This window comes from Hemibagrus wyckioides, linkage group LG23, assembly GCF_019097595.1.
Source record: "Hemibagrus wyckioides isolate EC202008001 linkage group LG23, SWU_Hwy_1.0, whole genome shotgun sequence".
Lineage (NCBI taxonomy): Eukaryota > Metazoa > Chordata > Actinopteri > Siluriformes > Bagridae > Hemibagrus > Hemibagrus wyckioides.
The window spans coordinates 18,712,761-18,728,169 of NC_080732.1; the positions used below are offsets into that span (position 1 = coordinate 18,712,761).

At 42.0% G+C, this 15,409-nt stretch overlaps 1 protein-coding gene across 12 annotated transcripts in view; it reads right to left on the reverse strand.

The window, feature by feature from the left end:
- The window catches only part of syngap1b (synaptic Ras GTPase activating protein 1b), a 124,547-nt gene that overhangs the window by 26,913 nt on the left and 82,225 nt on the right, over positions 1-15,409 (reverse strand). For all 12 annotated transcript variants that reach the window (XR_009203314.1, XM_058376684.1, XM_058376682.1 and 9 more), the window contains 6 exons: positions 7,876-7,970; positions 5,960-6,081; positions 3,015-3,168; positions 2,332-2,430; positions 988-1,227; positions 86-421 (listed from right to left, as the gene is read on the reverse strand). Coding sequence is in view for 11 of the 12 variants with exons in the window: in XM_058376684.1 (XP_058232667.1) it covers positions 86-421; positions 988-1,227; positions 2,332-2,430; positions 3,015-3,168; positions 5,960-6,081; positions 7,876-7,970 (1,046 nt within the window). In the remaining variant the exon portion in view is untranslated. The remainder of the gene's footprint in view (positions 1-85; positions 422-987; positions 1,228-2,331; positions 2,431-3,014; positions 3,169-5,959; positions 6,082-7,875; positions 7,971-15,409) is intronic.

Here is a 15,409-nt window from a genome sequence, read left to right on the forward strand (position 1 = left end):
ATGCAGTTCACTTGCAACAAATGATACACGAAACAAATGATAAGTGGATACGTACATACATCCAATATGAACACTAAGAGTGTACCTTTGCCTTCCCTGTGCTTTGTAGGATGTGCACCAGTGCACAGGCCACCTCCTCCTTACTTTTGACACTCAGCAGAGGCTCCAAGACGGCACACAGCGTCCGGTAGTTGTTGGTGACGTACTCTGCAAACTCTTTGTACAGTTCCATTGGCAGGATGCTCATAGTCTGGTAGCGAGACTTGAGCCGCAAAGAGGCATTGATGATTTTACCCCCTCCTACACCCCCTCCCTTAGCCAAGACACTGGGCTGGATCACAGGGTACCATTGCTCTACAAACTGTCGACCCGTGATGCTGGAAATGGGGATGCTGACCAGTCCTAGATATGTGCTTTTCTCCTGTTGAGAAGCAGTAGGTAAGGGCTATTGTTTAGGAACTGTGGGAGAGACTTGACAAAGTTTAGAAATTCTGCCCAGTCATTCAAACATGAAATCAACCCTGCAATCACAAAAGTGTGATGTGTGGCATTTTTGTTACAACAGAAACAAGTTCAAGTAAACTACATCAATGTCTAACCCAAGACATATTCCGACTGATATATTTAGTTTAAACTACGATTGTTTGGTAGATAGCTGAAAGAGCTGTTAACCTTTCTAGCAATAATCATGATTCCCTGGATCAAGATATCTTGAAGTCAAGATGTCACTGGTACTTTCCAGACTGGAAAGCAACTGTGTAAGCTCAACTGCACAGCTAGCAAGCATACTGCTTAGCTCAAATTTTAGGAACTAAAAGGTAGATTTACACAATGTTTTTTTTATCCCTCTAAAACAGTCCTTTTAAAAGGATTTTTGTCTGGAAGCCAACTGGTGCATTTATGTACACGGGCAACAACACATTACGTTAACTGGCTAATCACTCACCCACAGGAACCGTTTTTTATGGCATAAATGAATTCTCTTACCTTGCGTCTTTTCTTGTCGGTCTCTTTGTAGAGATGAAGCCGGAGGTTGCGGACAGCCGGGAGGTTGTTGAACTCAAAGTGCTCGCCCCAGAAGACAGTGTCAGTGCGGGGTTTGCTGGTGGTGCGTGCGTACAGCATGTCGTCCAAACACAGTTCACAGTAGTAGCGTTTTTTGGGCGGCAGTTCCCGGGCCTCGATGATCCAGAGCTTCAAGACGTTGTCCACCCTCCGGCTGTTGTCCTGAGTGGGAGGAAACAGCGGACTGTTAAGTACTGGTAGAGACATGTAGGCGTATGGCGTAAGAACATGGAAATAAAGAAATGACTGCTGATGCTGGTAAAGGTTATGTCTGACAGAAAGCGGAACGGAATAACAGGTTATTTAACAAGGTAGAATTTTTTTTTAAATATAGAAGTGAGGGGGGGAGTGAGAGGACTCAGGGTTGGCCATGGTTCAGGAAAGATTAGCACTCAGTGCGTAATAAATGCAAAAGAAAAAGGATCAAACTATATTCAAAATCCCCACCGGAAGAGCAGAGCGCTTTGCTGGATAGAGAGAGAGTGATGCTTTCATAAAGGCTGAGTCATTTAATCAGATAAAATGCCATTGGTTCACTCTGGCCTGTGTTTCCTGGTGTAATTTAGTCCAGCTAAATATACCCCTGTTTGAAAAGCAGTCGTGGCCAGAAAATAGTGCTTAATTGGTATGCTAGAAAAAGCCTCTCTGTCCTTCAAGCTTCCATCAATAAAATAAATTGATCAGCATGCTCACTGAGATAATGAGTATCCTTGGTGTGTCCTTTTATCTTTTCTTGAACAGGTATCATCTAAGATAAATTCCTGAGAGCTTTGATGCCGTTTTGGAAACTCTCGCTGTCATCTGCATATCATAATTCAGCCCCCAGCTCCTGCTGCCTGAGCATCTGGATCAGTCAATCAGCCATCCAAAACTTCTACCACATTCCCAACACTTTCCATCTTTTGTATCCATTTAATGAGAGATGCGCCAAAGAACAGAAAGAGGAACTTTGTGACCTGAGATATTTTAGACAGAGAGTGTAAAAGGGTTTATGGAGAAGATAAAAATGTCTGTACTTTAATAAAAGAAGTGGAAGAGAATTGAAGAATGATCTTCATAAATCTCACAGAATTAAAAATGGTGGAGGGTTAGGGATTTTAAAAAAGCTCTGCTGTTGTTCTGTTCCTGGTGACAGAGTACCATTTAGCTAAAAATATCAAGTTGTCCTTATGGAAAAGTGTAGAAATCCTGAAACCGACGTGATGTAGCTGGATGTGAGAGAAAAACAAACTGATCATATCTATTATGGTTGTTTGTTCCACTCACTTTGTTGGGCTTCACAGCTCTCTGTAGGTTCTCGATCCATTTGTCTCTTTCTGCGGCCGACCGACAGGCGAAGCACTTAGTTCCCGAAGCAGTCGTCACCTGAGATGTTATTAAAAAGGTAAAAAAACTAGTTCCATGGATCAGTTTGACAAACACCAGCATAAATACTAGCATGTCATGGTAACAGGAGACTCTCATCATTGCTCATAGTTCATTTATTGCTCATCTGACATTTAGAAGAATTTTATTTTCGATAAGTTTATGACTAAACAAGACTCTTTTATTCATTGTTCATCTTTTTCTCATTGTTCAACTTGATTTTCACAGTTTGACCATTGTTTGGTGGATTTGTAATTTTCTATAACAGCGGCTCTGACATTAGTGAAGTAATGCACTTGCTCTAATAAGTTAGTGTTTCTATAGTAACCAGTAATTCGCAGGGATTTGAAGGAGTAAGGAGACATTTACAGGAGTCTCCAGTGTCAGCACTTTGGAACCTTCAGAGGTAAAGCTGTAACTTTCCCCACACAGAAAAGTTTCCGGACAAAAGAGTTAAGACTTAAACGTGGATTCTCAGTAACTTCAACTGAGAAAGTTCTAGAAAAATAATCAAGTTTACTCTGACTGTAAGCATGAAGTCTACTACATACTGTACGTGTTATTTACAGGAGCGCTAGTCTCACCTCAAAGCAGTACTCCTGCCCTAAAATGCTGGAGTGGACAGGTTTGATGATGGCGTCCTCGTCCAGCGTGAGATCCAGCGCCTCGGCTGCACTACTGGGAGACAGCAGGGATTCGTGGGAATGTGACTCTTTGAAGCTCTGCATCAGACGAGTCCTGAAGGGAGGCAAAGAGCAACAAGGCTGAGAAAGTTTCCAAAAAAGCTCAGCACTTCACTCGAACGGTGGCTCGTCCAACAGCTGACCAAATCAACATTCTGCTTGATAACAACCAGAACAGAAACTGGTTAAACACCTACCCAGTGATGCTAGGACTTACAGTATATGGCTAATTTTTGGTACATACCTTTGAAAGTATCAGTGGCTGTGTACAAAGCATCCTCACAGGTAACTGGACATACGAGTTCAAATTAAACAACAACTCAGTGATTGAGATTAAGAAACAGCATACACAAACACCTACCTACACTTACCGCACCTTCTAGCACACAAGCTAGATGGATCCATACGCTTAAACTAAAGCACAAGACACACAAGACAAGACCTGACAGACCCAAAGAATAATAATAATGATGAGGTCATACAGAAAACATATTGATAAGGACAAATTAAACACTTTTAAATGAAACAAATAAAACAAGAAAAGGTTTGAAAATCCTTAGAACCCCATGAGCGCTGTAGCTTTCTCTGGCGTACCCTCGTAGCATCACTGTTACTGTATACATTCAGGAATAAAATGTGCATCAGGGTGTTAGAGACATACAGTGGGGAGAGAGAGAGTGGTGTAAAAATAGATCCATCAGAGTGAGTCAGAATGAAAAAAGTGAAAAAAGAGGGATGTAGGAGAGGGAGAGAGGGAGGGAGGGAGAAAGAGACAGCACGAAAGAGAGAGAGAGAGAGAGAGAGAGAGAAGACAAAGATGGACTTCTCTGAGTAAATCAAGGAGTTATGTAAGCTGCAGGATCCAAAATGAGAGAAAGTAAGAAAAAAAAAGTGTGTGTGTGTGTGTGGGGGGGGGGTGTTGGAGTTTGAGCATGTTACAAGGCTTCACTTGCTGACAATGATGATGGACAGCAGACCAGGCATGTATCTCTAATGCAAAGCTTGACACACAAATGCACTCTATATAATCAGGATTCTCTTCTTAAGACACAGCCACAGGTTAAAACATCTCGGTAAAAATGCCTCAGTGACTGATGATTTCGGGGAATAAGCACATTAGAGGAGTCCAAGTCAAGCACAGAGGTTGAAGATAAGTCCAGAGTCTGAAGTTAAGTCAAAAGTCTAAAGCAGTAGAACTAGAGTCAACAGTCAGCTGAGCCCAGAGTCCTTAAACTCCATGTCAAGTCCTAAAATTTAGTGTCCAATTCAAGTTTAGAGACTAAATCAATTACAGTCCAGAGTCTGAAGCTGTGGAGTCACAGTCAAGTCCAGAGTCTTGAGCTGAATTTGGAGTCTGAAGCTCTTCAATTCCAGGGTAAAAAGCTGAAAAAATCCCACCATCTCATCACTCTTTAATTTACATTTCTGTAAATTCAGTAGGCCAACACCTTAAGCACTAAGCTACCACATCCCCCATTATCATATCACTTACATTTCTGGCATTTGACAGACACCCGCTTACATTTCATACAACTGAGAAATTGAGAGTTGAGATCTTTGCTCAGGGGCCCAGCAGTGGCAGCTTGATGGACCTGGGATTCAAACTCACAACCTTTGGAGCAGTAGACCAACACCTTAATGACTAAGCTACCACATCCCCCATTAACATAATACTTACATTTCTGGCATTTGGCAGCCACCCTTATCCAGAGCAACTCACATTTTATCTCATTTTATATAACTGAGCAATTAAGGGTTAAGGACCTTGCCCAGGTGCCCAGCAGTGGCAGCTTTTTGGATCTGGGATTCAAACATTCCAATCAGTCGTCCAATACCTTAACCACTGAGCTACCACATGCCTGTGATTTATCCATTATAATATCCATCACAAGTTCCTGTGATCTAAAGGCAAATCTCAGAGACTTAATTTAATCATTTTACACCAAATACTCAGAGAGGTCGAGGGAAGCATTTACTCAGCACTGAAAATAAATGAAAGAATGAATAAGTCATGACCGAAGGACCTGACCAAATGACACGGCATCTGGCCAAAGAAAGTTCAAGACAAGGAACAAGAGGACATCTATAATGACTTTACAGAATTGCATCACATTAAATGCCCTCGGACCATCTGTGAACGCGCTCAGGCTCACACGAGGTCAGGTTTAGTTACTCGGTTATCACGCAGTCATACACAGCTCTCTGTCAGAGTTCAAGGCTGATGAAGGAATTCGGTTCCATCTCAAACTGTTCGGCTAGTAAACAACATTAAACTGTACAAAGGAACTGCTGAAGGATGTTTTGCTTCCTTCAGCAAAGAATTTCATTTCACACCTCAGGAAGCGTTTAATATCTGAGAAAATCTCTGATACATGCGCTACAAGACACAATATGACAAGCCTCAGCAGTCAAACATCTTTGCTGCGACACCTACACAGAACATCATGGACACGTTTAATCAAATAAGGGTCGATTATGGTACAGTATAAAGCTGCCTTAAGGTGCAGAAAACTTACAGTCTAAAACTCTTTAATCAAATGAATAAAAGATAAGCTGCAGTCTGGGATAGAAAGAACTCAGCCCCAGTGTTTTCATACATGTTATTCTTTTTATGACCACCAGTGGTGCTATTATTCCTAATTCAAGTTTAAAATAAAGAAAGATAAAATGTAAACCAAAAACCCCCATTTGCATGGAATAAAAACAATGTGCTGACCCTTATACTGACCCTTATTTTTTCCTGGCTAGAAACAGAGGGTTAAACTCACTAGTCCATTAATCCCAGCTGGAATGAAGTAAAGTGAAGTAGGGAAATGTGTGTAAAAGTAGAGAAAAGCTGTGATCACCTGTCCTGGTCAGCGCTGCGGAATCGTGGGAGGATCATTTGGCGAAAGCTGCTGGTGCGGTCCAGCTTGGGCTGACTCTTCGCTCGTTTTATAGACCCCTTTAGCCTTCGGCCAAGAAAACTCTGGAACGACACGTTAGGGATTAACACACTGTACTGAGAGATGTACAAAACAAGTCAAGCTTCTGCTTTGAGAAATGGCTTCCAGATGAGATAGATAGATAGATAGATAGATAGATAGATAGATAGATAGATAGATAGATAGATAGATAGATAGATAGATAGATAGATAGATACTTTATTCATCCCAAAGGGAAATTCACAACAAAACAAAACAAATTCACAACAAATTCCTTCAACAAACTTCATATAAATGTCCAGTTCTGGGCAAAAAGTCAATGCGGAACTTGATACTGAGGTACAAATGAACGAGAGGAGAGAAAGAGTGATCGATGAAAAAGAAACCTTCGTAGAGATGACCTTAAAAATATAAATAAAACTGTCAAACCCTGTTGTATACACCTCTATCCTACACCCTGTGATATGATTCTCCTGCACTGTCTCACATTCATCACTAGTGGGCAGCGTTGTTCCATAAATATCCCCTTTTATCAAAAACATAGATGACGAAAAAAAAGGTTTTAGGATCAGATATAAAAGACGACACACACCCACACCCTTCATCTGCCCAGTTCCAATTCAGAAAAAATGAATCAGAAAGGCACCCTTATTTAAAAACATTTAATAATAATTCCTGTTAAATGACATTTTTGTAGATACGTAGGTCTTGAATTAATGTTTAAAGTAATAAAAAAACTTTCACTTTCAGTTTTTTATAGAATTGTTTGGTTTCCAGCCACCACATAAGGTCGTATAATTTACACAATAAATTATAAACAGCAAACAGTTAGGATACAATATATGTACACACACTGTGTAACTTTAAATTGTGTGTTAATTGAGTTAATTAATTAATTAAGATCATGTAAAAAGCATAACATTTGGTGTGTTTATTTAATCACGATTAACACAGGGAAGGAAGTGACCTTGGTCACTGATCTGAATCTGAATCTGGATTAAAGAATCAGAGAATAAGGAGTGTGAGATCAGAGCATCCAGTCTGCGAGGCCACTGCACTGGTGAGCATATTGCACTATACTGGGATTATGTAACAGAGATACAGTAACACCACTTCCTATGTTTTTATCTGATAAACTACTCCAAATATCTGGATCCCAAAGTGGGCGTGGCCTAAACTAGAAGTGCTTTTATGAAATATAAACTGCATTCACATTCAGTTACATCACTAATAAGTAAGTATCAGTTTTCGTAAGCAAAGAAAGTCATAATAACAGTTTGATATATATGTTTTAATATCACTGATAACACTGATAAGTTCAGACCATGTGAAGCAGCAGCGCATCAGATCTGAGCGACTGACTCAGGTTCTGGCTCTGGTCCGTGTGAGCATGTTGGCTTCCTGAGTGACTAAGATTGTTTGTCTGGCACCTTGGTGCCACTCGCACTGGCATTTCTTACATGCTGGCGCTCGGCATGACCGTGCCACGCGTCTCCGGATGCACCTACCTCAGACGGGGGCAGAGCCGCTACGCCGGACTTCACTTTCCAATCTCCGGCCCAATGAGAGACAAGAGAAGAGGACGGGGCAAGAGAAAGAGAGAAAAATGGAAACTGAAGAGGAGGAGAGGAAGAGAGGGGTGGGGTGTGGATTTGTCTTTCTGGTGAAAGAGGGCAGGGAAGGGATGGAGAGAGAGATAGAGGGAAAGAGAGAGGTAGGGAATGGGGGGGAGGCGGCGTGCCCGTGGTCTTGCGGGTGAAGGGACGAGTAGCCGAGAGAGGGAGAGAGAGAGAAAGGGATGGCAGGAGTGAGCGAGGATGGGACGGAGGGGTACTCACGGATTGTCGGAAGGGTTGAGGGGGGGCTATGGGAGGGGTCTCCATGCTCGGCTGACGCCCAGTGGCGATGCTTTTCCGCCTGAGGCGGGCGTTGTCTGAGACAGAGAGAGAGAGAGAGATAAATGACCAAATTAGCATGCTATTATAAAATCACAATGCACTTTATCTCCTGCAGCAAACTCCACAAATGAGTTTCACATCAGCCGCAGAAACAGAAATAATCCAGCGCAAACTTTATGATCTGTAAATCCACACTGCTTATTTTACGTGTTTAATGACTATTTTATGACATGTTTATCCTGCATCATAAGCGAGCGTAAACAAAATCACAATATTTGCAAAACTCATGGCCAAAAGTTTGTGCATCCCTGACCATCACAGCCATATGACCATGCTGAACATCTTATTCCAGATTTATTCTCCTCTCTTTGCTGTTACAATCAGCTCCACTCTTCTCTCCTGGGAAGATTTCTACTAGATGTTGGATCATGGTTGTTTGGATTTGTGTTCATTCATCTGGGGCTGAGTCAGAGTCAGGGCTCTGTGCAGGACACTTGAGATCTTCCACTTTCTCCAACCTCCACCTCCACACCATGTCTTCATGGAGCTCAAGGGCTTTGTGCACAGGGGCATTGTCATGCCGGAGCAGGGTTTGGGAATCTTGAGTCTCTCCATAACACTACACCATACAGAGACATTCAGTACAACTGTGTGCTTCTGACTTTGTGGTAGATTATAAGGTGCTGGGCTTTTACAGTTTGGGATTCTGGACTCAACTTGGACTCTACTGCGTTGGAATCAGCTACAGTTCGTGCCACTGGACTGAACTTGGGCTCTATGGCTCGTTTTTTTGGGTTCTACTCTCTGGATCAGATTTCTAGACTGAACTCTACAGTGTGCAATTCTGGACTCTGACTCTGAAGCTTACGGCTCTGGACTGAACTTTGGCTCTATGGCTTGGGCATCTGGGTTCTGCTCTCTGGATCAGATCTCTGGACTGAACTTTGGCTCTATGGCTTGGGCATCTGGGTTCTGCTCTCTGGATCAGATCTCTGGACTGAACTTTGGCTCTATGGCTTGGGCATCTGGGTTCTGCTCTCTGGATCAAAATTCTATGGTGTGAAATTCTGGACTCTGCAGCTTACAGCTATGGACTGATCACAATTCTGGACTCTCCAGGTTGTGACTCTAGACTCAACTCTCGGGAATCTGGATTGATAGAAGAACAGAAAGCACTCTGTTCAGATTAAAGCAGTTTAAAGCAGCATCCTAATTTCTGTGAGCTTTGACTGTCTGTAACCATCAAGCACTGCTTGCTTGCTTGTTTTTGTCCACACCGATTCTTGACGATCCATATGATCCACCCATCACCGGCATCACAAAGAACGCGCACTATGAAACCACGAAGGCCGACGAAAAAAATGAGCTTCCGTGGATGTGCTGAAGAATAAATAAAGCCGTAGTCACGAGAGCAAGAAGCGAGAGGTCGTGCTGGCAAACAGAGCATGTATCAAACGGCGTCCTTGGGAGCGCATCTGCTTCCAGTGTATGTGTGTGTGTGTGTGATGAATGTGGACACAAGCCGTTTGAGCAGAAACAAATGAATGGACGGCGTATGAGGTGAGGGGGCGCCAGAAGCCTGGGCGAGATCCAGCAGGCAGGATGGAGTGAAAGAGCAGAAAGGAAAAGAAAAACACCACCACCACCAACACTCTGCTCTTTCTCCAGCGTTATCATGAAGCAGCACATCAGCACTAACCCTTACATAAATCCAACTGTAAAAGCCCACCGTCTCTGCAAGCTATCACTCTCCCCGTCTCTCGCTGTCACCTTCTTTCCCTCCCTCGTCCTCCTCTCTTTCCTCCTCTCCCTGCCGTTTTCTGCCTCTTTAACACATACACACAGTTTGTTCTCCATCACCCACGCATCTCTTTTACATAATTCAAATAGTGCATTTATCCATCTCTCTCCCCTCAGCCTCGTCACTCGTCTCCACAGCCTCCCTCTCACTCTCTCGCTTATTGCTTTTTGGATCTTTTTCTCCTGTCTTTGCGATTCCATTCTCATTCACAATGTTTTCACTGCCTTTTGTGAGGATCTCAGAGCCGAAGGCAGAACACAAACCGAAGCCGTTCCATTTCACGGGGTTACAGTCCGACGAAAGCTGTTATTGCCTCATGTCTCTGCTCTGTATGTCTTCCAAGAGCCCTGAAATCTGTAGTTTTATGTAAATCTATTAAGCTATTAAAACTTTATGTCGAATAATAAATTGTTTAATGACCGAAAATGGCCTTGAAACATCTCTCCACCCTTACTCTCATTAAAAATCATGGGATCTAACGATTATGCAAAAAATATGCAAATAAGAAATTCTGTCCTCCCGAGAAGCTAGTCAGCTAGCTGCATGAAACAAGAGTGATTTGCTTCATTTTTTTTTTTTAAACAGCAAAGCGTCACCATAGCAACAACCGTTGCTAACCTCCTCCTCATCGCTATTACCTCCTCTGATTATTAATATTGAGCCGTAATTGGTTTTCTTCTCGATAAGACGATTTTGTGACATCACCAGCTGGGCCCATACGTAGCTCCGCCCCTAATCATTATTAAACAGATGTACTGAAATGTCTGTTTTAAAATGGAAAATGTGAAAAATATCTAAATATTCAGAATTAATCATACAACTAGAAATATGGTTTAAAATATACTTAAAAAATAATGGAATGCAATTCAGGCCTAAAAAACCCACAAATATGACACAATTAATGAATCTAATGAAACATATCCTTGAAATCAAGTCCATGAAAATATTACTCTTTCAATTCTATGCTTGATTTTTTATGTTTTCATTTAAAAGCAAAGCAAAAACCAAACAAACAACAATATTTCCTTCCACAGTCAGTATTTTTTATCCCTCGAGTAAAGATGGTGTGATTAAAGGACATTTACTCAAGAAAAATCTGCCATGATGTTGAGTCCACTCCATGCAGGTGACTGGACAACCAGCAGAAGCAGCTCAGAAGATCTTCATAAAGGATGAAGGAAGTGAAAAACCCGACTCTGAGCACTCTGAACTTTCCCTGTGTAAACAGAGTCCCCTTTAATCCAGATAACCAGCCCTCCCTGCACTCAGGTGACATCTTACACTCTGTGTCATCATCATCAGCCTCGCACCCGTTAGCATTTAGGCATCAGATCTGGGGGTTTTTTTTATTTCATCTGCTGTGAGAAATCAACCAGGAGGGAAAAAAGATTTACTGGCGGCTCATAAGATTTTGTTTTCTTTAAAACTCTATCATCGCTTTAAAAGTCTTGACACCCTTCTATAGAATACACAACAACATCTCCAGTCAATTAATGCCAATTAACCTACAGGGTTTATACACCGTCCACTTGGACACTGAAGGTGTTTATCCAACACTCTAGATGCTAATTCATCACTGGAGATGGAATTATTGACTTAGAATGTTGCTTGCATTTGGACCAATTGGAGAAACTAGGCCCTTAGAAAATAAGGCTCTGATGTCATAAACAGGACTTCTGTTTTGTTGTTGTTGTTGTTGTTGAGTGTTAAGATGTTTAGTATTTCCCAACAGTATTTTATTTTAAAAATCATACGTCAGAAGTAATGCCACCCCTTAAAGACAATCTTTAGATTTGAACCAATTAAAAAAAAAAGATCCTAGAGAGGCTTTAAAGGCTTTAATACTAATAGAACTATTAATTAACTAAATCTGAATATTAATTAAAATACTCACACTAATTAATAGAGAGAGCTTTGTCCATTTTAAAAATGAGCAAATAACTGATGCTATCTGTTTATAAAGTTCCCAATAGTTTCAGAATTTTCTTTCTTATTCTTGCATCTTGAATAGGAGTTTAAGTACTTGGGGTCAACAGTCCAGAGTAATGGAGAGTGTGGGAAAGAGGTAAAGAAGCGAGTGCAGGCAGGTTGGAATGGGGGGAGAAAGGTGTCAGGAGTTCTGTGTGATAGAAAAACATCGGCGAGAATCAAGAGGAAGGTGTACAGGACAGTGGTGAGACCGGCCATGCTGTATGGTTTAGAGACAGTATCACTGAGACAGAGACAGGAGTCAGAGCTGGAGGTAGCAGAGCTGAAGATGTTAAGGTTCTCTTTGGGAGGGACACGGTTGGACAGGATTAGGAACGAGTACATCAGAGGGACGGCTCATGTTGGACGTTCGGGGGACAAAGATAGGGAGGACAGATGGTTTGGACATGTTCAGAGGAGGGAGATTGTTTTTAAACAATCCTGATTAAAAACACACAACTTAATTGCGTAGTATAGAGCGAATATCATACAGGTCCCTTCATTACAGAATGATTTTGGACAACAATGGGCAATGGGGCAAATTCCAGCCACATATCTCACAGGAATATCCAGACTTTGACGTGTTAGTTCCAGGAAAATGGTTACAAACTGGGTGACTCATATATGTGCAAATCATCCAATCAAATGCTCTCTAGAAGGTATATGTCCCACCTCTGAGGGTGTGTTTCCCTCTGGAGGAGGAGCTTATTAGTGGAAACATGGTTGATGGTCGATATGTTCCTTGTTCTGGAGGCGAGTTTTTAAGGCGAAAATGTGTATTTGCGAAATGAATTTTCCCATAAGAAATAATGTAAATTCATATAATATTCAAATTCATGCTGCTTACAAAGAACTGACCCAAGCCAAGCATTCCATGTCAAGGGTCCTCACAGGAAGTCATGCCACCAAGCTTAGGCTTAAAATAGAACAGACCGCCCACACCACCGAACTGTTAACAAAAAAAACCCTGAAAGCTTTTGAATGCATGCTGAAGGCAACGTTGGTATCGTGGGATGACTCTTTCCAAATAGATATTGCTGACTGGAAAAAAAAAAATTGTAAACTCTCTTTGGTTGGCTTCGTTTCGCTTTCCACTGAGGCTAACAAGTTTTGAATGGCTCCCGGACGTATGCGCAACTTAGCCGTATGTCATTAGTTGTATGCAGACACAAATTTCTTGCAAAATTTCAATTCTTAAGCTGAAAATTTGTAAGGTAGGGCATTCGTATGCCGAGGTTCCACTGTATGTGCAAATTGTTCAATCAAATGCTCTTTAGAAGGTATCTGTCTCACCCGTAAGGGTGTGTTTCCCTCTGGAGGAGGAGCTCGTTAGTGGAAACATTGTTGATGGTTGCTGTGTTTTTGTTTGTATCTTCCACAGCTGAGTTTTGTTTTGTTTTTTTCATTTTGAAGAGGGTGGAGATTGTATGAGGTCATGGTTGTGTCACGGGAACTTTTTTTGGACGTGCTTTACCAACTTTACCAGCGCCACATCACCAAGAATGCGATTCTTCATCAGTCAGAATAAGTAAAGAATGAGTAACTAACTAACTAGCTTGTTGAGATTGTGGAATATCTTGAATGTTATTGTCTGTGGTGTAAATGAGTGAACACACAGTCACACTGACTTCCTGTTCCTGAACAGACGGAGTCAAATCCCAGCCAGGGAACGGCTCCATGTGGAGGTTGAAGTCTCTGATGTTTGCGTTACACGGCAGTGCTGATATTAAGAGACGGATGGACGCTGGACTTGTCTCTAACTGTGTGCTCAGAGCCACATGAGAGCACTGACCCGAGCATAATGATGACTCTGTCCAGGCGTTTCACAGAAAGCGTCTCTGCTAGCGCGGACTGGATAAATGACTTGGTGAGAAATGGGTAAAGCCGGTTTTAGACTGTGTGATTATTACTTGTCACACTCTACAAGATCCCAATTGACCGAATTCTGTAACGGACGTGTGATAGCGTGTCTTCTCCATCAGAAGATTGTCTATCGATAGAAAAAAGGCGTCCTGCTTTATGTCAGAGGTCAGCGTGATCTGGAAATCAGCTCACAGAAACACACACACCAGTGTAGCAAAGCTATAACCAAACACAACAACAACAGCAAATGTAAAGAAGATGAGCCTGAGGTCAGACAGCATGCGAGGTAACTTTTTGGCTAAACCCATACACTCTTAAAAATAAAGGTTCTGAATTGGTTCTTTGTCAGAGTGGAAGACATCCAAGGAAACGTTTCCATTGCACAAAAAGTTCTTGTAGCAGAAAAAGGTTCGGAAAGGTTCTTTGGGGAACCAAAAACAGTTCTTCGACTTCATCACTGTAAAAAATCTCTTATCGGTTCTTCCTGGTTTTAACAGTGTATCTGTGGTGTGAGCAGTGTCCGAGCATCGTGAGCTCTGAATCTGAATGTCACACTATATGTAAGACCTCACATCGTGAATATGAAGATGAAGATGAAGAGATGGTTATCTGTAGCTAGGAGTTTAAAAGAGTCTCCTTGCTCATCATGGGTGTCTCTTAGTTTATACAGTCCCCTGGAGAATGAATTACTCTCCTTGCAGTGTGTGTTTCTTCACTTCATGTGCTAGGCTTCATCACAGCTTCTCAGGCTTGATGTCAGGTGTATCACCAGGTCTGTGGATACCATCTGTATTTTTAACTCAGTGACGTTTTATTTGTGGTTTTCTCAGCCTCAGATGCCAAGCTCTGTGGTTACGGAGGGTCTGAAATAGTTTGTACACTTTTCTGGCAACAAGCTTCAGGATCCTGAATGCAGTTGTAATTTGATTGGTTCTCAATGGTTCTGTGGCTAAATTTGAACACTGCACTGGCCTCAATATGTGAAATGAAATACACTATATTGGCAAAAGTTTTGGGACACCCCTCCAAATCATTGAATTCAGGTGTTCAATCCCATAGAACACCTTTGGGATGAATTAGAGTGGAGACTGCGAGCCAGGCCTCATCATCACAACATCAGTGTCTGACCTCACAAATGCGCTTCTAGAGGAATGGTCAAAAATTCCCATAAACACACTCCTAAACCTTGTGGAAAGCCTTCCCAGAAGAGTTGAAGCTGTTATAGCTGCAAAGGGTGGGACAACTCCATATTACATTCATGTGCATGTAAAGGCAGACATCCCAGTTTTGGCCTGGCTCACAGTCTCCGCCCTAATTCATCCCAAAGGTGTTCTATGGGGTTGAGGTCAGGACTCTGTGCAGGCCAGTCAAGTTCCTCCACACCAAACTCACTCATCCATGTCTTTATGGACCTTGCTTTGGTCACTGGTGTGCAGTCATGTTGGAACAGGAAGGGGTCATCCCCAAACTGTTCCCACAAAGAGCATGAAATTGTCCAAAATGTCTTGAAGCTGAAGCATTAAGAGTTCCTTTCACTGGAACTAAGGGGCCGAGCCCAACCCCTGAAAAACAACACCTGAATTGTCCCAAAACTTTCGGTAACATAGTGCATATCCAGGTTTTTAGTACGTTCTTTTAAACATTGAACACATTACAAAAGCTCCTTATTCACCCTTTAAAGCAGTTGAACCTCATGGTATTTCATCAGCTGGAGTGTTATTAGCATTTAAACCAAGAAGTCTTGTCCTGGATGTCACCAAGGAAGCAAGTCTCAGCCTTTAGTCATCCCTAATTCGAGAACGAGCGAGCAGCAGAGAGACTTAAATGGTAAAAAAATTAGGT